Source organism: Lissotriton vulgaris, chromosome 3_1 (assembly GCF_964263255.1).
Source record: "Lissotriton vulgaris chromosome 3_1, aLisVul1.2, whole genome shotgun sequence".
NCBI classification, from domain to species: domain Eukaryota; kingdom Metazoa; phylum Chordata; class Amphibia; order Caudata; family Salamandridae; genus Lissotriton; species Lissotriton vulgaris.
The window spans coordinates 956,414,212-956,440,807 of record NC_141689.1 but is presented as its reverse complement, the minus strand read 5'-3'; the positions used below and the strand labels follow the sequence as shown (position 1 = coordinate 956,440,807).

The following is a 26,596-nucleotide window of genomic DNA, read 5'->3' as shown; positions in this document are numbered from 1 at the left end:
TTTTGCTCTCAAATATGGCTTTTAAAATTTGTTATGAACTATTGTGTTCTGATGAACGCTCAATTGTGATTGAGTTTTCTACTTTGCTGCCTCCATTAAATTTGTTTCTGAACACACTCTTTCCTGTTTAACATGTTCCACAACTGATTGTATCACCAGAATAAAAATAGTGCATGTTGTTTTGACACCTCTTACTCTTGCCTATTAGTGAAGCTTTACAGCAATTGCCCGCTATACTCTTATAGACTATTAGAATAATGATATTTAACAATTATGACATTTCCACCAAGGGATACATGGAAAATAGACTAGGAACTTCTATTTTCTCTGTTTAATCTCCATATTTCAGTCAATGTAATTTGGTAAATATTTTTAATAACTTTAGTCAGAAAAGTGATGAATAGAAGTGTGTGGTTTTCATAATTATATCATGGCACATCACTCAGCTTGCACTTAATGGAATCAAGATCATGTCGTTTTGGAGTACCAGTATTGTTTACCTGCGGTGCAAGAGCTGAAATGCACTTCCGTGTTGAGGCTCCAGAGCTGCTTCGACTGACAGGCTGTGAAATTTTCCAATCTAGTAAGGTACTGCCATCAAGCCCATCTGACTCTTCGTCTCTTATTTCTGGAACCTGATGAAAATATTACAACATCTCAATAAACTCACACTGATAAACAATATTAAAATGTGATGCTCAGACTATCACCATTTATATCTTCTCAAAACCTCAAGTACTACTTGCCAATAACTCAGGAAGCTATCTACCACTTCTCTACAAAGAGTTATGTATTTGGTTTAATACTTTGTTCCTAGTTACGATGCCCTGAATTTAGAGTTGTAATGTTGTATTCAATATATATTCTTACCACAGGATTCAATATTTACCAGGTGCAGTATTACTTCCCTATTCTGAGTTTGTCGTCACAGAAGGGTGGTTGACATGGTGCTACAGCATGCTGTCCTCTGTTCTGAACAGCAAAACACAGAATGTGGGGTATTTAACAAGCACTCATTCTGCCAGTCTTTACACAGCATAATCAGTGGCGGGCGACACAAACAAAAAGTGGTGTGGCAGGTGGAGGGGTGCAAGTGGAGCACAGGCATGGGAGGTTTATACATTAAAAAAGTATGACTTACCTGAAGGTGGTGGCCACCTTGTCCCTCGTTGGTCCTCTGCTTCCTGACACTGGGACAGCATCAGACACTCCCTGTTCAATCCCTGCACTGCTTTGATGATATTACCAAGTATGAAAGCAACATAGGTATTATCTTGAGCAGGCTGGTTTAATGCTCACTCAGGCACAGGGAACCTGTCATATTTTCTCCAGCCTGGCTGTGCAATACAGCTGGATTGGAGAAACCTAACTGCTCTTGCCTGTTTGGTCGGCCTGAGACAGCTGGCCAAACAGACATGCACACTTAGAAGTGCACATACCACTCCATTCCTCCTCCCTCCCATGGCCCGCACCACCCCTCCTTACACACGCTGGCTCAGCCAGCAGTTGAAAAACAAAACAATGATAAAATATTGTTTTATTTTTCAGCTGCTGGCTCTGACCCTGTGGGGAGATGCTCCTCCACCATTGCAGAGGAAAGGCTGCTGAGCATAATTTGTTCCAAGAAAAAGTGAATAATTTAAATATGTTATAATCCCTGAAATGGTTCTCTGTTACATCACACTATGAAAATCAAGACATAGGGCCAGACGTAGGTCAGTCTGTAACGGCCGAAAATCGGTATTTTCGGCCGTTACCGATCGGTAAACAGGTGATAGGTATGTAGGGGGCATTATTTTACTGAATCGGTAAAATTACCGATTCGGTAATTTTACCGATTCGGTAAAATAAAAAATCGGTAAATTTACCGAATGTGAGCCACACAGATGTAGGTGGGACTCTTCAGAGTCCCAGAGGCCTTACCGAATCGGTATTTTACCATCAAATCCAATTTGATGGTAAAATACCGATTCCGGTGTGCATGCATATGTGTGCATGCGCACCTATGCCATGTGACAGGCAGACCTGCCCTTAGGGCATGTATGCTTGCCACATTGCACCCAAGCCTGTTTTGGGGGTGCCAGAGGGTGTCAAAATGACACCCCCTGCACCCTTGCGAAAAACGGTATTTACCGATTCAGTAAATACCGAATCGGTAATGCCCATTCATTCCTATGGGCTTCGAAGCCCATAAGAATGAATGGGCATTACCGATTCGGTATTTACCGAATCGGTAAAAACCGAAATCATCCGATTCGGTATTCCAGCACATCTGGAATACTTACATGTCCACCCCATAGATTTACCGATTTTTAATTACCGAATCGGTAAAATTCGGTAATTGAAAATCGGTAAATCTATTTCACCTACATCTGGCCCATAATATGTGAAAGAAACCTGCTTGAAAAAGAAAGTGAAACTGCAGATTTGATGTGTAAGCCCCACTTATTCATGTTATGTCTCATTCTGCCAAGTTCTGAGCTGGGATGGTGCAGTGAGCTAAAAAACGGTGATGGATCAAGCCCTGATCTTTGGACTAGGTAAGAGTGGTCTGCTTAATTCAGACACTCTGTTCATCACCACCCCCTTTTCTGAATCATTTTTGTCCACCATAAGCGTGGAAGGGTATACTCAGATGTGAGTCCCTAGCTCATTGCACCATCAGGATTCAAGCAAGCCGGGCCGAAGACGGCTGAAATGCCAGAAACCGGTCCCCGGTAGCTTGTTTCCTTCCCAGTATAAGAATTGTCTTGGTAGTTTGGTCTGCCCTGTTCCCATGATGCACTGGGCCAGGGTCAGACTAATTTGCATATAGCCAAGTTCTGAGCTGGGATGGTGCAGTGAGCTTAAAAACGGTGATGGATCAAGCCCTGATCTTTGGACTAGGTAAGAGTGGTCTGCTTAATTCAGACACTCTGTTCATCACCACCCCCTTTTCTGAATCATTTTTGTCCACCATAAGCGTGGAAGGGTATACTCAGATGTGAGTCCCTAGCTCATTGCACCATCAGGATTCAAGCAAGCCGGGCCGAAGACGGCTGAAATGCCAGAAACCGGTCCCCGGTAGCTTGTTTCCTTCCCAGTATAAGAATTGGCTTGGTAGTTTGGTCTGCCCTGTTCCCATGATGCACTGGGCCAGGGTCAGACTAATTTGCATATAGCCAAGTTCTGAGCTGGGATGGTGCAGGGAGCTAAAAAACGGTGATGGATCAAGCCCTGATCTTTGGACTAGGTAAGAGTGGTCTGTTTAATTCAGACACTCTGTTCATCACCACCCCCTTTTCTGAATCATTTTTGTCCACCATAAGCGTGGAAGGGTATACTCAGATGTGAGTCCCTAGCTCATTGCACCATCAGGATTCAAGCAAGCCGGGCCGAAGACGGCTGAAATGCCAGAAACCGGTCCCCGGTAGCTTTTTTCCTTCCCAGTATAAGAATTGGCTTGGTAGTTTGGTCTGCCCTGTTCCCATGATGCACTGGGCCAGGGTCAGACTAATTTGCATATAGCCAAGTTCTGAGCTGGGATGGTGCAGTGAGCTAAAAAACGGTGATGGATCAAGCCCTGATCTTTGGACTAGGTAAGAGTGGTCTGCTTAATTCAGACACTCTGTTCATCACCACCCCCTTTTCTGAATCATTTTTGTCCACCATAAGCGTGGAAGGGTATACTCAGATGTGAGTCCCTAGCTCATTGCACCATCAGGATTCAAGCAAGCCGGGCCGAAGACGGCTGAAATGCCAGAAACCGGTCCCCGGTAGCTTGTTTCCTTCCCAGTATAAGAATTGGCTTGGTAGTTTGGTCTGCCCTGTTCCCATGATGCACTGGGCCAGGGTCAGACTAATTTGCATATAGCCAAGTTCTGAGCTGGGATGGTGCAGTGAGCTAAAAAACGGTGATGGATCAAGCCCTGATCTTTGGACTAGGTAAGAGTGGTCTGCTTAATTCAGACACTCTGTTCATCACCACCCCCTTTTCTGAATCATTCTGAGCAGAACACTCAGAACACTGCAGTATTTGCTGTGAATACATGACCCTGTGGTATTGGTATTTACCGTGTGTACAGTAACCCCCTTGGATTTTGGGGCACTTATGAGGTCCATTATGTTTAGTAGGCATGAATCAAGCTTGTTCATGAAATCTGGAACTTTTCAAATATTTACAGTCGACAAGCACAATTTTCAAACATTAGAGACTGAAAACACATAAAATAAGTTTCAGAAAGTAATTTTTCATTTATTTTGTTTACCTAACCACATCTCAAAAAATGAAACATGACCAGCAAAAAATGTAACACAGAGAAAACAATAACATGCATAATAAATGAAAATCTATTCTTACCGGTTCTATAACAGTAACGGAGCAATTTTGGGCATGAGAGTGTCTTTGATAAATATTTCATTAAAGCTGCTCTCTGCCTACAGGATTTGTGCAGGTAGATTGCCGAAAAAAATGAATTAAGGAATTGTACATCAAGTTAAGTACAATTAGCAAATATTTGAGCATCCTGAAACCAGCAAGTACTAGAAAGGATTTACCTCACGGCTCGAAACGAAGTTGACAATAAAAGAAAAATATCAACAGATCCTAATTTTAGTCCCATCATTGACACAGAAAGGAGCAAGGAACTATGGCCCTAGTTCTCTTAATTGCCCCTAGAAATTTAATGGGACCACATCTAAAATAACTACATCGTCCAAGGAAGAGCACAATCAATTAGTGAATTGCACATCAGAATAGCGTACTGATATTAGAGTATTTTTTTAATTCAACCATAAATTATGGTAATATACATAAATGTGATCAACCTCAAAGCAGTTGGAACAAAAAACATGAAAATTCTTTCGATTATGTTTTGGAAGGTTTTTTAACCCTCCTCGTCTACTGCAGAAAAATGTGGACTGTTGGATATAGCTCTTTCTACGGTGCTTTCCATCGACTTTTTGCTTTTCTCCTGCCCAGTTTGCCGCTGATCTAAGGGCTAGCTTTAGGACTGTAAGCATGTTTGCCAATCAGTGCCAAAGTGCTGTGCTTGTCATATAAGTTTTCAGAAAAAACTAAAAAGTACAATCAATCCTTCTCTGGGGCCGCACCAAGAATATAGAACTCACTCCAGCCCGCCATTAGAAGAATTCCGTCTCTGGCATGCTTTAAAACGGAGGCCAAAACTTTCCTAATGGGCAAATTCCTCAACTAGCGCTTGCATTCAATCACCCCAGCAACTTTGTTCTACCTTCTGTTATGGCCTCTCCATGGTGTTCCAGACAATATCCACCCGGCACCTCTGGGCATCCCACATGGGATTTAAGATCTCATGTTTTTTATAAAATGTATCTACCTGTTTTTATCCCAAATGTATCCACCTGTTTTTATCCCAAGTGTTTTCGCCCCTCCTAAGTTCTTTTGTATACTACTTGTCAATCCTGTAGAGCGCTCGGATACCCTTACAGGTCTAGTTTGCGCTCTATAAAACATAAATAAATAAAATATACATACTGATAATTGGTGTATACATAATTGGCTGATTCAAGTTAGCTGTAAGTCTCTTGCCTAGGGGTAAGACATATTCTCAGGGAATGTAACTTAAATGCTCCTCAGTGGAACTCGAGCACTGGTTGTACCATCCATGAAAGTAACTCATCCATTGTGCAAAAGGTTTGCTCTGGTAGGGCTTTTGTGCGCCGGATACTGTTACTAGGTTTGGGAGTTAAAAAGCTTTGCAGCAAGGTCCTGCATGTCTCTTGCTATATTGGAGTTCTCCCTGAGTACAGGGTGCAGTGTAAGAAAGAGGTAGAGCATGTGCGCATGTGCATTAGATGCAAGGGTCGTGAATGGCAACGGATGGTGTGTTCGATGCGATGGGCCTGCTTCTCGCATTGGATTGGGGGAATGTAGGAAAAGGCTATTGAGCAGGATACCCTACGTGCCGAAGCGTAACAGTATAGTCGGCCTGTCTCCTATTCACACCTGGGTGCTGGGGTCACAGCTATATTTGAGCATTCCTGATAGAAGGCCATAAACTAGGGGCACAAGGGAAAATGCACATTTCTGACTCTGAAGGACCTACCTGGGACGGTTATGTGGGGGTGGAATTGCCACCTGCATTCCAAGGGGCACTGGCCTCAGAAGTTAGAGATGCCTTTGGATTTGGAACCATACTACGCTGGTTCGACGCTGGGACATTGACATGAGGGATCATTAGGGTAGGAGGGACTGCAACTGGATTATCCACTGACTTGTGGTGGCCTGGAGCTTGTTGTGCTCCAGGAAAGAGACTCTCACTTGGTGAGTTTTGCCTGGATGTTGCTGGCCTACAGCTAGTGCCAACTGTTGTGGCCCGGGTCCCTAAGTACTATCTGAGGCCCAGTTGTCAGGCCTCCAGTCCAAGAGATCCCAGGGACACAACGATCGTAAGGACTATGCAGACGTGCAGCTGAAAAGGGTGGTAGTGATCTTTGGATGGGATAAGAACCATCCTGGCGTACAAAGCCATCACATTATGCAGAGGAGTTTACTCTGAAAGAGCAGCTGCCCACCTGAGGTGCTGGGAAGTGAGGAGTTCGAGTAATGTGGGAGAAGCTTGCAGAGTCTGAGTTACCCATGTGTGCAACCGGGGGCCCTGTGCTAGATTGGAGCATGTGATGCCCGAAGGGTGTTGGGGAACCTGAGCTGGGAGCTGAGACTGTCTTCAACCTCCAGATCGGATGGACCAAAGTGCCTGGCATCCCAGCTTCTGTTCCAGGTCACTGGCTACCTCTCCCTGGACTCACTTCACAAAGTACTAGTTAGAACAAACTGTGCGGCTGACCATGGTTATGCACCTCAATTTCAAAGTAAAGATATAAGTTCATAGATTGTGCAAAGCCCGTCCGGAACTCGCTGAACAAGTGCTCCACTGTGAGACAGATCCCAAAGCTTATGTAGAAAAGGATGGTGCACCAAAAAGCAAAGTACAAAGGAGCTTCAAATTTGTCCAAAATTCTTTATTCTTTTTAATCTTTTTAAAACCTCAGCCAGCGCGTTTCGTTCATTTGACCTTCGTCAAGGCTGAATATACAAGCGGCATCAATTACCGCAAGAAGTGATGAAAAAGCGACCGAACAGTATAGCAGCCGCCCGCCCTTTATGTCATATGCAGATCTTCCTACCGACGGACCGAAAAAAGCTGTTTTCGGTCCGTAGGTAGGAAGATCTTCAGTATAGCCTCTGAAAATGTATCCTTTGATCTATGCTTCTTTTATGACATCCTAGCACCCCCAAACCCTACTCAAAAGATCTAAAACTGGAAGTTATGAACAACTACGATTTGGCTAAAAATATAAGTTTAACAACATACTAAAAAGGTATGAGCTGCCTCAATAGGTTGCCATGGTGCTCACTTATATTGAATATTGCAACCACTTCTGCATGATCCTTCTATTCAAGTTTATGATCAAGCACCAACAAGCACAACACTACATATTCCATGATACCATCGGATTTAAACAACCTGACCTGTTCTCTCCTGCAATGGTACTCTATGCAACATTCTATTGTTTTAGTTGGTTATTTTTGTTGACTTGTGGCCCTACAGTTCTGAGAGCTAGTCCTCCACTGCAAAATGCCTCCTAAAACGTACTTTTTATTCCACTGTTGAGCAAGGATTTCACAGGAATCACCCGTGTGGGCACTGTTCTGCCCTTTCATTCTTCTACTCATGAGTAAAGCACTTGCCTGTGATGATTCTTCGTTAACCCCTCTTTTCAAGATAGGATCGCACAGTTGCATCCTGATGCCAGCAATCATATTAGGAAGACGCCAGACTCCATGCAGTGTCTTCAATGGAGACTTGCCCCTTCTCTGTATATAGACAGTAACTCATTGTGCTACATTAATAATCATCTTCCCGTGTGTGCTACTTCAGCAGTAGAACTTTCCCCAACTTCACTAACTAGGTAAGCACCCTGAAATGGATCTCCAGGCAGTTAGTTGTGTTCTCCCTTAACTTTCTACTAATCTACTTATATTTCAATTAGGTAGGCAAGGTACCTATTACATTTTCCCTGAAAGTAATGTGTGGTGCGTGTGTCACTCATGTTCCTACTCCTGTCACAGGTCAAGTCAACTCCTGGACCGGGGGCATGGCTAACTGCAGCAAGATGGAGGTCATGTCTAGAGACCATTGCGGTCAGTGACCGAACAATCCAGCGGCAGCCAGAATAACCTGAATGCTGATAGTCTCTACAGGTGCCACTCCAAGTCCGGAGAAACTGTTGGGAGGCTGGCACTGCGCCTTCAACCTAGCCAGACTGTGGGGCCTGGGCGCGTGTCATCCATAGGCACAGGCTGAGTCTGCAAGTACTGAGCAGGACCCAAGGACTGCTCCATGCGTTGCATGGCACGGAGCTGCCTACTGATGTTGGCATAGTGATCCACCCTCCTCCCTGAAGACCTTGGTGTTCCTGGAGTCAAGCTGCAGTGCCCCATCAAAACTGTGAGTCTCTTCCCCCAGGGGGTCCCTACCACCAGGGGGTCCCTACGAGCTATGACAGCGGCCTGCACCGAAAGGCCCCTGCAGCTTTCACACTGCACCCACAGTTCCCCTGTGGGTTGGGACCCCCAGGCCACCCCTCTTTTGACACCCTTTGCCTTCCATGAACGGGGTCATCCCCTGAATAATACTGTGATATTCCCATGGCATCGAGGAAGGAGGCCCATGATGAGCTAAATTGGTGACATTGATTGGGCTGTCCTTGAGACAGGAGAGACCGTTGGGGTTTACCCATTATGCCCAGACCTGACCGAGACCGCGCATCCAGGGCGCGAGTCATCCGGCGTTGTGAGCAGAGCCGTCACAACCAGGGGGGCCCGAATAGCAATGAGGGAGTAGCACTGCAGCCACTTTCTCAACTACTGACATTGGAGTGGGGATCTGCCCTCCCTCCTCTTTTGTAGGCCTGTGAGGCCCTGGAACTAGACCACTGAATTGCTGTGTATATGCAAGCAGATTTTCCCTCCATGGGCCCAGACGAGCTGTGACAGTGACCCACACAGCGGGCTGTCTTGGCCCTAATACTGCACATGCGGCTTTTTGAGAATCCCCACCCTCTGTATTGGCACTATTGGACTATATAATGGATAGCGCTTATCCAAGCCAGATGCCCCGACTGTGCCTCTGAGTCCTGAGAACTAGAGCATCAGCTGGTGCACACAGAGGGTACTGTGCCTAGGCTAGCCGACACGCATCAAGTACTACACAAGCCCTGTGATTCCTGGGCTCCTAATATAGTGTCCTGCATTGGAAGGCAGTTGTGCACTCTACTGCGTGCCCTTAGGCTGCTGAAGGTGACTCTTTCCCCCAACACACTACCTAAAAAACCCACAATTTGGAGCTCCTCTTTATCTGCTGAAATCATTGACCCGGAACTGTCCCCATTCATGTTGAGGTGGGAGAGCTAGCTTGTCCAGGAATGGATGCAGAGGGAGCCATTTGGCCTCCCATCAAATGAATTGACTGGAGTGTGGCAGGGAGCCCATAGATCCTCTCCAAAAGCCACACATTTGTTACTCCTCACTAAGGCCTGACATTGTTGCCCAGCACTTGCCTTTTGCCTTCCATTTTACCCCACTGACTGCATCCGTGGAAGCCTGTGCAGAAGTTGGACAGCTCGTGGCACCCCTTGCCACATCTTGGGTAAGCTTGCAGGGGGTTACGGGTCCCGATGTTCCAGATGACTAAAACCGGCTGGGGCCCCACTGGAGACCCTCTGCTGTGGCCAGTTGTGAATGGTGCCTTGCCTTCCTCTGGGCATCACTTGGCGCCCATGTGAGACCCTGACTATGCAGGAGATTGCTGTGCAAAGCCAGGGGTACTCATAAAGGAGCCCTGGTGAAGCTGAAATTTTATCGCTGAGACTGCTTGTGCCGTCCCCGTGTTAGGCCTTACAGTCAAGTCCAGGGGACAGCCAGATCTGCAGGTTCCAGACACCTATTGCAATACAACACTTCCCCCCTCTCCAGGAGTCTGTTAACCCAACAATACTGCTGCCACTTCAGCACATGTCGGCCCGTCACCTCCAGCGATGGAACATAGGGGAGATGGGGCTCCCAGCCGGTGGGGTGTCCAGAGGCCGGTCTCACTTAACAAACTAAGCAGGTGGCGCTACTAGAGAAACCAGCCACAACCCTAGCGGACGTAACGCTGTACAAATTTATTATTGACATAGCTGACAGCAGGCAGGATCTATGCATCAGGGTTGGTCCGGTGGCAGTGGAAGTGGGACTATTACGCGATGACCAAAGAAAACTCACTGCCCGTGACACATAAGCAGAGAGGACGTGGATCGAGATTCGGGCCACAGTGTCTGACCTAGAAGGGCAGCTACGGTCCCTTACAGCCAAGGTCCATGAGCTAAAAAGCAGAGCAGAAGATTCTGAGGGGAGGTCGGGTCTTAACAATCTCTGACTCGCCGGCTTCCCCTAGTGGGAGGAGGGCTCAAACCTGGTGCTATTCTTTGAGACACGGTTGGTGTAAGCATATTGAAGTTCTGTGTAATCATTACTGACAGCATTATAAAATGCCTATATATGATATGTGTAATGTATTTCATTATGCTTGAGCCTAGTTACTAGGAGTTTATTTGACTAAAAATGGCATGTTGAATTTAAAACATATTGAGATGTCTTTTCACCGTAAGCTGCATTATTTCATAGCCTGTGCAATCAACTTTGATACATTTTCTCTAATGTTGCTATTTGTTTTATTGGATCATGCGACATTCCTTTTGACAACAAAGATCTTTCTTTTACCCTTTTGTGTGGGAATGGTGGGAGAATGAACTCTTCTTATATCCGTGGAGGGAAACTAAGTAAATAAGCTCTTTGTCAACTAACCTGTAAGGTTAGTATGTCCAGTCATTTCTCATGATGTGTATGGGAAAAAATGCCAGAGTAACAATTTATACCTGGAAAGACGGAAGGATGATCAACTGACGATCAAACCTTTGTCGACCGTTCATTAATGTCATGATGACAAATATGAACTTTATGATTACTTCATTCAGGAGAAGGAGTATGAGCCATTTTTGTGGAGAGCTTTACCTAAGCTCAGACAACCCTGTTTCATCTTTTCTTGCCTACAACCTTTATGTTGAATTTACTTTTATGACCCTTTGCCTTGCTTATGAACTTACCTATTGGACAATTTGGAGCAGTTTGGTGAGAAATCAGACTTGGACTTTCGTAATTTAAGCTCCATTCCCCCTTGCCCATTTTCATGGACTTTTCCGCTAGTGGATTTTAACTTGAACTAGATGTGTGATTTTATATTTTGAACTGTTAGATTTATGACTGAGCTTCCTAAAATGTTATTTATATGCATTGATTTTGGATCTTTAATACAATAACTAAATCCTCTAAATTGTTTGAGCCTTATTGTGTCTAATTTTCTCTCGGTAGAAACTGCTGATTTTAAATGCATAACAGAGATAGTTACTGATTATTTTCAGAATATCAGGTAACAGGTTATTTTGCTCTTGCTCTGCGTAGCCACAGCAGAGCTCTTGGTTTGTATGATTCTTGTTAGACTAAACTTCTTTAGGAGATTCGCAATACTTTTTTCTATAGCATGGTTTTTAGAGTAATATACTTGAACCTGATCACCAATTTGCAAACTGGCTACAATTAATGATCCTCATTGGTTAGTTGACATTTGGACACCCTGTTTCCTCACCCCTCACTACCACAGAGAAAGGTCCATCTGAGGACCACCGCCTCTGAGGTGAAGTTTTGAACCTGAATAAAAATCGTACCCATGTGGACCCAGTAAGACTGTTAAGGGTATGTTCATGAGTGTATTTAGCCTCACGCTGCAAAAAACTTGGTAGCAGAGTATTTGTTCAGTCTAGTGACGTAAATGGTTTAGGGTGTCCAAATATGATTTCCCTGTCCAGTTCAAAAGCCCAAAATGCCCATGGTTCAGCAGATGGATCGATGGAGTAACTGACAGATTTCTACGACTTGTAGCAGAAAACGGAGTGTGAGTATTTATAGGGTTGTGCTTTCTGTCTGCTTTGGCTTAAGATTCTGGTGTTTTAAAATGGTTATGTGTTGTTTGAGCGAAGTGATGGTATGGTTAAAGTCCATAAAATGGTTAAAATCTATGTATGATTATGGCGCTTTAATGCAAAGGAGTTGAAGTTATTATCTGGCCTGTTTGTGGACTATGATCCCGGGATATTTACCTACGTGATTGTCTTAGTGTAGAAGATACTAAGTAAGTTGTCTGCTGTCTTGTGATGTTTGTTGTGAGACATCATCGACAACATCTTATGGAAAGGGACTTCCTTTTGAGTGTTAGTGGTAAACGATTGATTGATCTCAGGTGCCAAGGGAGTAACAGTATCAATTAAGGGTGAATTCCCAGTGGTCAAGATTTTATTTGAAGTGAATGAGAAGTATAGGTATAGAATTGCGATTATTTCGTATTACCTTTGAGTGAAAGACATTCTTCCTTTGGTGGAGCATATAGTTTTATGCTGAAAGGTGTGCATATTGTCAGGTATATCTGCTTAGAAAACACACCGAAGAAAGTTGTAAAGAAGGGTGAACTGCTGCAAGGAATGAGATTGATGACACCGAGTATTGTGCTGTGATTGGTCAGTTGGTGTAAAACCGCGTTGAGATTGGTTGACTATGTCATACAATGTCTCACTGTTATTGATTGCGATTTTATTTCCTGGTTTTGAGGAAAACATTTGTGGATACCAAATTGAATACAAAATTAGGTTTTTCACTGCTTTACAAAAACTGATACAAGGAGAAGTGACCCTGCCTATTAGAATAGGAGAAGCTACACCTACTGAGGGTACGCCAGGATACATCGTATTGCTGGTCAAAGGATTACATCCATGTCTTTGGATTGAACATTGGCATGAAATTACAGAGAATGATGAGGGTCTAAGGTATCCTCGTTATGGGACATTTAATTTGAGAATCATTGACAATTTGAGAAGGAAACTACACAAAATGAAGCCACCTCCTAGACCTGTCGAAATTGAAGCATTAAATACTTGGAAACACCTAGCTTATCAGAAAGAGAAAGAAAAATATTATGCATGGTATAGGAAAACCCTAGATTACCATGCATAAAGTAGATGGGATGTTCAACCAAAAGCATGATGTTCAGGGAACAAGAATGTATCCCTTGATACCTGCTGAAGGAAAAATTTAGGAGAGAGGAAAAGAGAAAAGGAAACACCCTGATATAAAAAAGAGTGATGCTGAAGAGGTAGGAAAAGATATTGACATAGATGACAATCTATTAAATCAGTCAATCAATCAGGGAATTATAAGTGTGATACTCACCCGTGAGGGTCTCAAGGTGCTTTGAGGGGGGGGTCCTCAGATCTGTTTAGCCGAAGAGCCAAGTCGGTGAGTCTGATGTTTGCCGGTAGCTCGTTCGGTCTTGGCCGCAATGTGAGAGAAGGACTTCCGCCTGCTCTGGCTTTATGGATGCGCAGGGTTTGGCCAGGGTGAGGTTGGAAGATAGGAGGTTTTTTTGGGTACATGGAAGTTGATTCTGTTGTTGAGGTATTTGGATCCGTTGTTGTGTAGGCATTTGTAGGCATGAGGAGGATTTTGAAAGTGACTCTTTTCTCCACGCGGAGCCAGTGGAGACTTTGTAGGTTTTGACTGATGTGTTTGTGTCAATGGGGATGCAGAGGATGAGTCTGGCGGAGGTGTTCTGTATTGTCTGGAGTTTGCGGAGTAGGGACTTGTTGATGCCGGCGTAGAGTGTGTTTCCTTAGTCCTGTCTGCTGGTGATGAGTGCGTGGATGTCTGTCTTCCTTGACTCAGAGGGGATCCACTTGAGGGTCTTGCGGAGGATGCGGACGGTGTTGAAGCTGCTGGAGGTGGCGGCATTGACCTGTCGGTTCATGGTGAGTGATGAGTTGAGAATGATGCTGAGGTTGTTGGTGTGGTCTGAGTGGCTAGGTGGGCTTCCGAGGGTGGTGGTCCACCAGGGGCTGTCCCATAAGTCAATAAATGACTTATTGTTGATTCATTCACCCCATACAATCGATCTCAGAGTAAGAGTATGATAGATAAAAATACAGCTGAGATTCTAAATGCTCCTGTTATGCCTGACGTATCGTAATAAACTACACCAGTTTCTCCTGTCAGAGGGGGAACAGAATTATCAGCTACATCAGGGGTCTCCAAACCGGTCCTGGAGGGCCGGATCCGTGCCAGATTTTTTAAAATTACTACATGTATCTCAATGGGGATATACAAAAAATCTGGCATGGATCCGGCCCTCCAGGACCTGTTTGGAGACCCCTGAGCTACATTGAAACCAATTGAATTGAATACTCCAGATGCTTTAACTGTTCCTGTTACTATTGGTCCTGCTGTACTTCTTTATAAATCTGGGTCACAGGTAAATACTGCACACACTCTGACTGTACTTGCAGGAAAGAATGCTGTACATGGTAATTCAACAGATTTGACAACAAGATTGTTGCTTTGGAAACCATTGGTTCCAGCTGAAAGTGAAAGTACTGTACTAAGAGTATACATTCCACATTCAATCATAAACAAATCTATCCAAGAAGAGAAATTGTTTACTACCATTTTTGTCCCCAGAACAGGTGCACCTTCTAAAATAAGTTATCATGATACTGAAATGGCTGCGCCAGTGGGTATTTCAGTTCCTGATACATCTGCAATAGACATGCAACCTGAAACAAGTAGAGATTTGACTAATAGCGATTTGCATTCAAGCATTTCAGGAGAAACATCTAGACTTGTTCCACAAGAATGAAATGATAGGCTTAAAGGAATTAGTACTCCAATTAATAATAATCAAAGTTCTGACGCTGCTCCAATTCCAGTGATAGAGAAAATATTAGATGTAGCAAAGCTGAAAGTAGAGCTGGAAGAGAAAAATATTTGGAAATCTAAATTCATCGTGATTAGACACCTACTAGGAAGAGGAACTATTGTTTCAATGTTATTAGACAAGCAAGATATATACATGAGTAGCTAGTTGAGTTGGCTCATACATATAAAATCAACATTCAGAAATCAAAGGTTTGGCAAAAGACATACAGATTAGACTTTAGTATTAAAGATTTTGCAAACATGAACCCAACAAGAATGCAATTACAGATTAATGTACTGATGACATTGATCAAGAAATGAAATGAGAGAGAGATGGGAAGGTAGATGGTCTAAAAAGAAGAAAGTACAGAGAGTTAAGATCCAGTGACTTCCAATTGTAATTAATGAAAGATTTGATGACGTACAGATGCTTCTTATGAGAGGTACCTTCTGGAGGTTTTAGTGCATGTGCCATGGACTAAAGGTGATATTTTGTCATTCACAAATGATTTCCAGAAATTGAGAGACAACCCAGTAGTATGGTACAGACAGATTGAAAGGGTTTGTGAAAATCTCAAAACTCTTGTGGATAGATTGTATATGTTGTTTGACATTGTGGTTCCTGGAGACTTGTGAACGGAGTGTAACATTTCTGTTGATTGGCCTAACGCAGAGAGGGATTCTACAGCAGGTGCCCCATCTGCAGTGGTATTGAAGAAATATCAAGAAGTGATTAGCTGTGCCTGAAAACCAAGATTTCTCCTAAAGAAATCAATTTCCTTAAAATTGACAGAAACACTCAAGAACTTAAAGAATCAGTTCATGCTTTTTACAAGAGATTGGTACAGTTTTTCAGACAGTACAGTGAAACAGAATATGTGACAGAAAACGATATGGGATATTTTGTTTACAGATTTGTGAAAGGTTTGAGACCTGAGATTACATCCATGATTCAGCAGCATAACGCACAAAAAGCTGAAAGAGAAATTAACGATAGCACAGATGAATGCAGTACAAAAAGAACAGAATCTTTTTGACAGTGCAGTTTCAGCACAGGGAGGACTTAAAACAGCTCATGTGATGGAAGGTGATAATGGTGTTCAGCAACAGAATTTCCAGTTGTGGTGTTTCAGTGGATTCTAGAACGGGCATTTATTTGTTGGCCTTGAAGAAAATAAATCCTTATCACGTGTGTGGAAAATGTGGACATTGGAAACGCAATGTAAATTTCATGTAAATAATTTTGCAAATCAGATGCAGAATGATGGAGGAAATGCACAGTTTTATGAAAATGACATGGTCCAGATTTAACAGACAGAAAGACACAGAGTCAAAAATCCTATTACATCCCAATCAATGCAGATATCTCAAGCACCAATGCCTCAACACAATGTTCAGTTAGAAAGGTATAATATGAATCAGAACCAGCAGATTAATAGAAACTCTTTTCAAAATCAAAATGCTTCACAAACAGTATTTTATTCAGTCAGACGATTTTCATCAGGACCTGTCAGGCTGACAGGGTTTGAGGGGGGAGGAGAACTGCATGCTTGTCACAGCCTTAGATGTAGACCAGAGTGGTCCATATGTGGATGTAGAGGTGCTCCCCGCTTTACTGTAAGAACAGCAGAGGGCCCTAACATGCCTCTCTCAGAAGAAAGTATCCAAATTGTCCACCCCAATTTCAAGACCAGTTTCTGTTAAAATAGGGTCCTCTGAGGATCAACATTGATTTCTGTTGTGTTATTCTTGTTCAGTGAATCTGCTTGGATGAGATCTACTTTATATGTTAAATTATTGATTTTCATACCAATGATGAAGAGTTTGTTTTTAAAATTTCCAGATAGAGACCTCGCATGGGAATATATCCCATACTGACCAAAAAGGATCTACTCATTGAGCTGAGAGACACTGTGTTGCCTAAAGTCTAGGACGTTACAGGCAAAGATATTGGACTAGTCAAAGTTGTTGAACCAGTCCGAAATCACAGTCAAACCCAATGTAGAATATCCAAGACCCCACAATACAATTTGGCTTAAGATACTATTGCCGGAATTACTCCTGTGATCGCCTCAATGATTGAGTAAGGGATCTTAGAGTAGATAATGGGAAGTCCACGTATCTCTCCCATTATGGGCTTGCAGAAGAGAAATGGCAAGTATCATATTGTGCAGGATTTACGTAAGGTGAATTGTACTATAGTACCAAATCCAGCCGTGATCCTATTTCAAATTCCTTGCGAAGCTGAATGGTTTTCAGTCATTCATTTATGTCAACCTTTCTTTTCTAATCTCTTGCATGAGGATAATCAGTTCCTTTTCACTTCCCATTTCGGTTATTGTGCCTTGGCACAAGGGTATGAAGGAATCCCCTTAATTTTTTATCACATTTTCAAAATAAATCTAGACTGTCTGGTAATGCTAAATCACTTATTTCTAGTGCAGCACATTGATGACCTACTGGTGGCATCAAATACAAAGAAAACTTGCAAGACTGATATGATTGTCCTTCTGAATCATCTGGCCAAAAATGGTCATAATGTATCCCCGATTAAGATACAGTTTTGCCAAACTGAAGTCATATACTTAGTACTCCACATTGAACAAGCATTTGCAATGCAATAGGTCTCACATTTGCAAGGGTGTAAGCTATTAGCACTGTAAATTACAATGCATTTTATTTATCTGTTTTGTTAATTAACACATAAATAAAAGGCATTGTCATTTACAATTGAAATAGCTCAAACTCTTGTAAATGCAAGACATATTCAAAGAAGCGACCGCCATTGTCCCAGACTACTGAAAGTGGAAGCGCGCATGGCAAGCTGAATGTTGCAGGAAAGCATGTTGTGCCTTCACTAGGAGAAAATGATCAAAGAAAATAGTGCTAACAGACTCAAAAAGATGTACAGTGTAACAACTGAAGTAAAAGGGTCAGTCCTCAAGGGAGGTTACAAATGAAGACAAAGCGGTACTAAGGAGGGACTAACATGTCTATTTACGAGTCAGAAGCCAGCATTTTAGAAGGATAATGACACATCCCAATGACAAATATAAACAGAGCTTCTATGCCATAGTCCAATACAGCATGCCACAGAGCAGCGCATGCGCTGCCCAGGAAGTCGCTCGAGACAGAAAGTACTAGCAGCAGAAGGACACCGGGGCATGCTCCAGGGGATGGAGAAACACACGAAGAGGAAGTGAAGCTGGCATGCCCTGACCATACAAGCAGGTAAGAGTGAAGATGAAGCCAACCAGCTGTAAGTATTGCGGAGCACAAGTGGATTGAAGACATCAGACCATGAGCGCAGACACTGCATGTGCTGCTGAGTGTCCAGGGTACATACTTGCCTGGCTGTTATAGTTTTTTACAGGATCTTCTGGTGGGTAGCTTTGCTCTCAGCACTGCAAGAAGGATGGTTTGCAAGGCGCGCCCCCACCCCGTGCAGACGTGAGTCTTGGTGAGATGTGTAGTTATAAGGATCTCTGAACGGGTGAGAGCGCGGTATGTGTCCTGGGCTCAAGTACAATATTTCGGGGGCGCAGGCACTTTCTGGATATTTTCACTTTCAGAACGGCTTCCAGCAGCTTTATCTCATCTCCCATCTAGTGCTTGTTTTCGCTTGTGTGTGATTACATGAGCTCTGCTCATCCCAGCCCAGCTGCAGACACTTAAGGGGGAAACATCTCAAAACCAACCTGCTAATTACTACTATCAAATACGCGATGCACATTCTCTTCCTAAATCTGTTAAGAAAGGCGCGCATGACATATTTCAATCCATAACAATTATATGATAGCAAACAGAAGAAGGAAACAGTGCCAGAAAGGAAATATATGTGCTTACATGGGGGTGCGCATTTCTACAAACACAAGAATAGCTCTGGAAAAATGGTTCCACATTGAATATCCATCCAGCCAAAGCTTTGTTGTGCCCTTAACTGCAAATGAATACTTTTCACATCATCTTCAAATGCATTGAAAATACACGTGGGGATGTACGTTTCTGTACAATTTCAGAAAGTCCCAGGAATTAAATACAATGGAACTGCACAAATTACTGCCAAAGTCAACCACGTTTCATTTCTAATAAGTATCAATTTGCATCTGATAAAGGACAACGAAATCCTTTATTATACCCTACTACTCCAGCAGAGACCTTGTCTCGCGTACCTTTATTTACAGACAGCAGCTCGGTGTAAATATAGTTAGCTGGCTCCTAGGCTCTAAAATGGCAGCAGTCAGGTGTGTAGCACCAAGAGATTTCCAGGCTGCAGAGGGATACGGGTGAAGGCCAGCCAGCGGCGACCGGCACGGAGCAACTCATGGGGCCCTCATAACAAGTACAGAGGGCCGCGGCGGCAGGACACAGAAGTGGGCAACGGCTGCGAATGTGGCCTTGAGGCCCATAGCACCTTTCTGCAGCTCGGGGAACCCGGATGAGATTAACCCACACCTCGTCAGCTGTAACCAGTGGTAGAGCACCAGAAGGGGTCCTCCTGATAGGCTGACGAGACTTGAGGGGCCATGGCAGCAGCAGGACATGGGATCAGACAGCCTACTTGCAGCAGCTGCTACCGCGCCCGTGATGCCCTAGGTGACTTTTTAAAGCCAGGGGAGACTCCGGAAGAATGCCCTTCCCAACCCGACTGCATCGCGAGGTGCTAGATTTGCTGCACTGCCCGGGGGTTTGGGGGAGAATTGAAGCTTATCAACTGCCTCAATTCCTTAAAAGGACATGTACATGAAGCAACCATGCACCTCCCTGCAGCGCTTGTGAGGAAAGAACACAATATTGTAAAGCGCAGCGTCCCTGAAGCGGGCGCCGTGTTGTTAAAATAAAAGCAGCGCTATGTTCAAAAGTATATAAATAACACATTTTGTATAATATGAAAGTAGAAAAATATTATAAAATATATAAACACATTTTGTATAGTTTAAACAGCAACACGAGCGGAACGTCAGGAAGTGATATCACTGCCTGTTAACATACCGCTGATGCTTGTTGTTGGAATCCGCATCGGAGCCATCCACAGCCCGGCCCACTAAGCCTTTGTGGGGGCGGAGGGTGAAGAGTTAGACAAAGAGCTCCAATTAATTAAGAAAGTGCACACAATCTACAAGCGGAAAGTCAGGAAGCAGTAAAAATGTATTAGGAAGGGAAATACACAAACATGAATGATCATAAGCCTGAGGCAGACCCAAACAAAAACAAGCCCAATCCTCCATAACAGAAAGCCCAAAACCAAAATAACATTCTACAAAAAAAGCCCAAATTACGGTTGACGGCGAAAATTTGTAAAAGCCTAAAAAATATAACCACGAAAAGGGAGGCATGGCAAAAGTAGTACCCCCCCAATACAACTGTGGAATTGAGAGGAGGTGGGCGGAGGAAAACTATATTTAAATGTAATCAGCTATGGTGCCGAAACTACACACAGGCAAACAGAAACAGAGCGTGAAACAAAAAAAAATCTGTCCCCCAGAGAAGAAAGAACTATAATGTGATGAGACAGTACTTATTCCCTGCTGCATGGGAGGAATTGACGAGAAAAAGGAGGGACAAAGAAGCAGGACTGACCACTGGCAAGCAAGAATTTTGAAGGACACTGAAACAAACCAATCAAAAGCAGGGGGATGGCTTTAACCCAACATAAGAAATTACAATATGTCTCAAATGCTCGACCTAAAAAGGAGCAAGGAAAATGTCACAAGAAAAAATTTCTGCGATTCTGAACATGTGACCACCAACTACCCAGAAAGTAGTCTGTATGTTCTTAGGAATAGTGGGCTACTGTCAACAATGAATTCCAAATTTCTCATTGACAGCGAAACCTCTCCAAAGTTTGACACACAAAAACGTGTCTGATCCGGTACCCTGGGATGACAGTTGTATGACAGCCTCCACTGAGGTGCGAGAATGCCTTTGTAGGGCACCAGCTCTGGGAATGCCCAATTACAACAAGTGTTTTGTGTTATTTTGCAGTGAGAGAAAGCTGTGCTATTTTAGCACTGACAAAGATGCACAGGAGCAATCGCAGGCCAGTCGCTTATTTTTCAGCTACTCTTGATCCTGTCGCTGCAGCGTTGCCTGTATGTTTTAAAGCAGTTGCATCTACATGTGTGAGTCTTGAACAGTATGAAAGCATAGTCATGGGAAATCCACTGACTGTGTTTGTGCCTCACTCAGTGGAAATACTGTTGACCCATACTCAGGCACAGTATTTAACAAATAGTCGATTGGCTAAGTAAGAACAAATATTTCTGTGTGCAGAGAATATTACACTTAAAAGATGCACAATATTGACCCGTTCCACTCTGTTGCCACTGCCTGGACATGAAACTGTGACGGATGAACTTGAAGATGATTGCCTGGATGTGACTGAATTATGAACTAAGCTATGACCTGATAATGGTTGAGCCATTGCCATGTATCTGATCATGTGTTGTTTGTTGATGATCCTTGCTTGCGAGACAATGAAGGAAGTCTGAAGGCTGCATACGCTGTTTGCACTGTTGCAGGTGTTGTGGAGGCTTCATGATTGCAAGGAGAATATTCAGCTCAAGTAAGTATCAGATCTGATAGCCTTAATGCAGGCTTGTAGAATTTCAGAACAATTCAGAGTTACAATTTTTACTGACAGTCAGTACGGCTTTGGAGTTGTACATTACTTTGGGCAATTGTGATCACAATGAGGGTTCATGACTTCCTCTGGATCGCCCATATGAAATAAAAAAGTGCGAGGAACATTTTGCAGTACCTACAATTGCATGCCCAAATTGCAGTAGTCAAGTGTGTATCTCACAGGCAAGGCACTAACTATGTGACCGTTAGCAATAAATATGCTGATGTGATGGCCAAACACTGCACCTTAAATGCCCATACCTTTAATGGGGATCTAGTAAATTAAACATCAGACATCACAAATTGCAACCTACTGTTAACCACAAAAGACACCTAGGAAGAAGTTAGATTACAGGAAGGAGTGTCATAAGCAGAACAACAAAGTTGGATGTGAGTAGGTTGCACCAGAAGGGAGGATGATGTTTGGATTTACACTGATGGCAGACCATTTTACCTGATATCTTGTTACCACCTGTGGCTAGACATTATCATGGTCCTGCACATGTGGGAAGAGATGCAATGATGCACCTCTTTCAACAAGAGTGGATTAACCCCAGATTCAGATCAATTTCGGAAAATCTCTGCCAGAGATGTATTGTGTGTCAACAACAAAATGTTAGAAAGAGAACTCCTGTTACTATGAGCCACGTAGGGAAATCAGCAGGTTCTTTCAACTGAATGCAAATTGACTTTATTGAAATGCCCCTTTGCAATGGATTGAGATATGCTTTGGTTATTGTTTGCATTTTCTCAAAATAGGTGGAGGCTGATCCAACATGCAGGAATGGCAGCTTGACAGTAGCTAAATTGTTATTAAGGGAGTTAATTTCGAGGTTCGGCTTCCCGACTTCTCTCGAGTCAGACTGAGAAACCAATTTTAATAATGAGGTCCTGAAAATGTTATGTGCGGCTTTGCAGGTTGAACAGAAGCTCCATTGCAGTTACTGTCCAGAGGCTTCTGGGCTTGTCGAACAAATAAATGCCACTTAGAAATCCAGATTGGCAAAGGTGTGTGCTTTAACATCTTTGAAGTGGCCTGATCCATTGCCTCTTGTGTTGATGAGCTTGAAAAGTACACCAGACAGGAGAACAGGATTGACGCCCCAAGAAGTTATAATGGGCCGAGTGTTGAGACAGCCAGCTGTTCCTGCCAATGCTCTCGTTAACATAACAGATGATCTGGTTCAGGACTATTGTAAAGGTTTTGCTGATGTGGTATGTTATGTGTCTCCCCAAGATGGAGAGGCTGCCTTGCAACTCAACAGGAGCAGTTCCATGACCTGAGTCCCACTGACTGGGTCCCGGTGAAGAAGCATGTGTAAAAATCCTGATTGGAGCCCTGTTGGGAAGGACCATACTAGGGGATCCTGATTACTATCACTGCTGTAAAGTTTGGAGGTTTCCCGAACTGGGTAAACCCTGCACATACTTGCGGAGTTCTATATCCTCGTGTTGAAATGTTGATATGGAAGTACCTGTCCCTGTTGTGCCAGTGGTTAGAGATGTTGGTACTGAAGGGTCTCAGCCAGTAGAGCTGACTATGAGAAGTGTTGACCTAACAAAAGGCCTTGTGCACCAAGAAAGCGAGTTGTAGCCAGGGACGGTTAGCCCAGAAAAAGTGAGATACTGCAACATTGCTTAACAGAAGGAAGAGTGTGAGTACCACAGACCAATCCTGAAAGTTCTGAGCAATCTGATCAGAGTGACAGTGATGATGAATGAACAGTTGTATGGCGATTAAAAAGAGCAAGAGCACCCAGTCAGAAGTACTCACCTCCCGAATGGACTTATCTGGCTGCAAATGAATGGGAGCAGAAGTTTGCTACCTTTTACTTTAACAGTATGAGTCCACCTGAACCTCCTTGAAACAAGGATAAGGACTGATGCAGTTTATCTTAAATATACTCATCAATTAAACTGATAGGTGCATTTCTCATTTTGAACAGAACCATTGAAGTGTGCCATGATATCTTTGCACCGAACTTCACTGAATTGCATAAAACACTTGCTGCTATTTTTGCAAATTTCTATTTTTTTAACCAAGCATATAGCCGAAGAGTTATAGGAGAGATGGCTTGGTTATGCACAGTTAATGCTGTGTAATGTAGTGTTCTTTAAAGAGATGAATCTTCAACTCTTTCCTAAATTGGAGAAGTGTTGGTGGGGTCCTGATTGATGAATATTTGCATGTGTATGTGTGTTAAAGAGAAAGAGGGAATATGAGTGTATGTATGAGACACAGTGCATTATAAAAGTATCTATGGGTATATGTCTGTTTGAGTGTGAGACAGTGTGATTACATGTGCTGTATGTGTTTGTGTGTGCTTTAGCACCAAAGAGTATCTTCTAGGAGCAGTCTACTGCCACCCTCCAGGCGCCAGCAAGGAGGCAGACCTGTGGTACTTGAAGGGTGATGGGACTGGCAGAGCACATTTAAAACAAAGGCTTTACTATTGCCAGCAATTTGCAACCACTATGTGTTTCAAAATGCGAAGGAGACAAACCCTTCCAACAACATTAGAGGGGGACATGCACAGATTTTATTTCAGTTTATTCAGTTCTTCTTAATGCATTTCTCAAATGTAATATTTCCATTACGTCATTGATACCATTGAATCATACAGTACAACTGTTTAAAGGTCATGGGACTTACATCTGTGTCAGAAGCATCACCTCCAAAGCTCTCGTGAGCAAACTGCGTTCTTGGAAAATTCCTTGGAGGCTTGTAGTCTGCTTCTGAGTCATATTCATTGGAGTCTCTCAGGGTGGATAAGCCACTGTCTATGCAGCTCTCAGGCAGGCTGTCCACCTCATAGTTCATCCTTTGCATAGGGTCACACATTGCCAATGAATCGTAATCCTCATCCATGTAGCACGAGCGTGGAGAACGACTGAGGGAACGCAAATGAAAATTGCAGAGCGTCCTTGAGTAACCACATTCATGATTAGTACATCTTCTATTCTCTGCTAGCAATCTATTGAAATGCACAAATGATAACCCTGTATTGCATACCTTACAGTTCATGTAATCAGTGCTGTGAGTTGTTCGTTAGACACATCCCTTCACGTGACTGTCAATTGTTACTTTGCAAACAATTACTTAAGGCAAATGGAAAGCGGTCAAGATAAAGCCATCATGAGAAAGGGTATTGGGCTAGAAGGAGATGCAACTTGTCTCATTATTCATGCAAATGCATGTAGTCATCATTACATGTTGTAGATAGGGACCACTCAACAAAGATCTTTTTCGACCTACTGAACTGTGCAAGAAGTAGGAGTTAATACTGGAAAACACATCAGAGAAAGTAAGGCCAACTTAGTCAACCCTGTATCAGTTATGTAAATGCAAAGAAGTATCGAGGAACTAAGGGCACATTCTGCTCTTGGTGGTCTGTTTGTGCTCATGCTTAGAGGGCGAAACACATCCAACTCACAGGCATGAGAAGATTTGCACATTTAACCACTGGGGTGATGCTTTTTCCCTATCACCAAGAGAAACAGCTCTATGGTAGTCATGCTGCTTCAAGACTCTGCCACTTAACTATGTCTATTGAGCTTACTGCCTCCATTCCCAGTGCCTACATTTGAAATGTGTAGGGAAAACAGAAGGAAGTGATCAGGACATCTGCCTTTTTAATCGATGTCCCATTGCTACCTTCCTTTAATTGATGCAGTTGAGGAAGTATACAAAAACCAATCATGAGGAGCATGCGCAAGTGATGAGTAATAAAAATACAGAATTTGTTTTGTCTTATTTAGATCTAATTAATCTATTTAAATTGAAGTAAGATAGTAGCAGAGTCTGATGAGAAAATACCAAAACACCAAAATGCAATCTTACCCGTCATACGATGGAATTTGCAGATTCTGACTTTCGTTAAACCTGGGACTGTTTCTTGAGATGGTATTCCCTGGTGAACCATTGGCTACACGCTGCAATACACAAACACAGCTGTATTGAGTCCTAATGTGTGTAAAATGATACAATTCCTGTGTTTTTTCTGATGATTATTGTTAATGTTTTATTGCCACAAACCATGTGGAACAAATGTATATAAACTTGCACTGGAGCAAGACATGAAATGTCCCAAGCCCTCCTATGCTGTTATACTGTGTTATGGACCTGAATAAGAGTGGCCCACACCTCATAAATTGTCATGCTGTGGGGCATTTTATTTATCGAATGTTATAAGCATCATCTATTTCGAGTGTATCCTTCAAAATGGGGCATAACATGAAGAGTGAGGTGCATACCTCACCAAAATGTACATGTCCTGGTATTTGCAACACTTTTCTTCCTGGATAAATATTTGCAGGTTTGTTTGATCTGTCGAAATTTATTGGAGGATACAATTCTTAGTGCAAAACGTATAATTCTTATATGTGTGGTAACAGTAAACATCCCACATATCAACATTTACAGTCCGACTAGTAGTAAGGGCCAAGCCTGGTTTGGACTGGTGCTCATATAGAGCTGCTCAGAGCATCTCATATGCGCTTAGTGTCATGTAGCATATTAAACACATTTTGCACTTGTGTCCATATGATGATTCCTGTTGCATTTCATATTTCCACCTGCCGTCCTATACCATATTCAATTTGCTTTGCATCAGAGCAAATGCAGAGAGGCCTTGAGCATCCCACATATCTACCTGCCATCTTATAACATATTAAAATGTTTTATATTAAAACAAAATAGAGATCCCTGGAGAACATTATATGCACTCCAGCCACACTATGCCACATACTATGGGAAAGAGTTTGCAATTACCATGCAGTGCCTTTACCATGCAGCATTGACCGTGCATGCATTTACCATGCATGCATTTTTTTTTACCACACATACCATTGCCATGTATGGTAAGTCTGTTAAGGTAGGCATATATGTGGGTGTGCATACATATGCACACACCCATATATTCAACTAAATATATATATATATATATATATATATATATATATATATATATATATATATTTACTGAAAAAAACAAGCTTACAAGGACGTTGTAGATAGGCTCAGATTTCATTCATACAAAATCATAGAAATCCAGCAGTTCTAGTTACCTAAGCGAACTAAAATGTACGTCCCCCACAATGCACTGCTTATGA

General features: G+C 42.9%; 1 protein-coding gene across 1 annotated transcript in view; it reads right to left on the bottom strand.

Moving 5' to 3' along the window:
- Window positions 1-26,596, bottom strand: part of RASEF (RAS and EF-hand domain containing) — a 336,005-nt gene that overhangs the window by 80,593 nt on the left and 228,816 nt on the right. The window contains exons 9-11 of the mRNA XM_086961323.1: window positions 25,326-25,417; window positions 24,138-24,375; window positions 501-635 (exon numbers count right to left, since the gene is read on the bottom strand). Coding sequence (XP_086817449.1) covers window positions 501-635; window positions 24,138-24,375; window positions 25,326-25,417 — 465 coding nt within the window. The remainder of the gene's footprint in view (window positions 1-500; window positions 636-24,137; window positions 24,376-25,325; window positions 25,418-26,596) is intronic.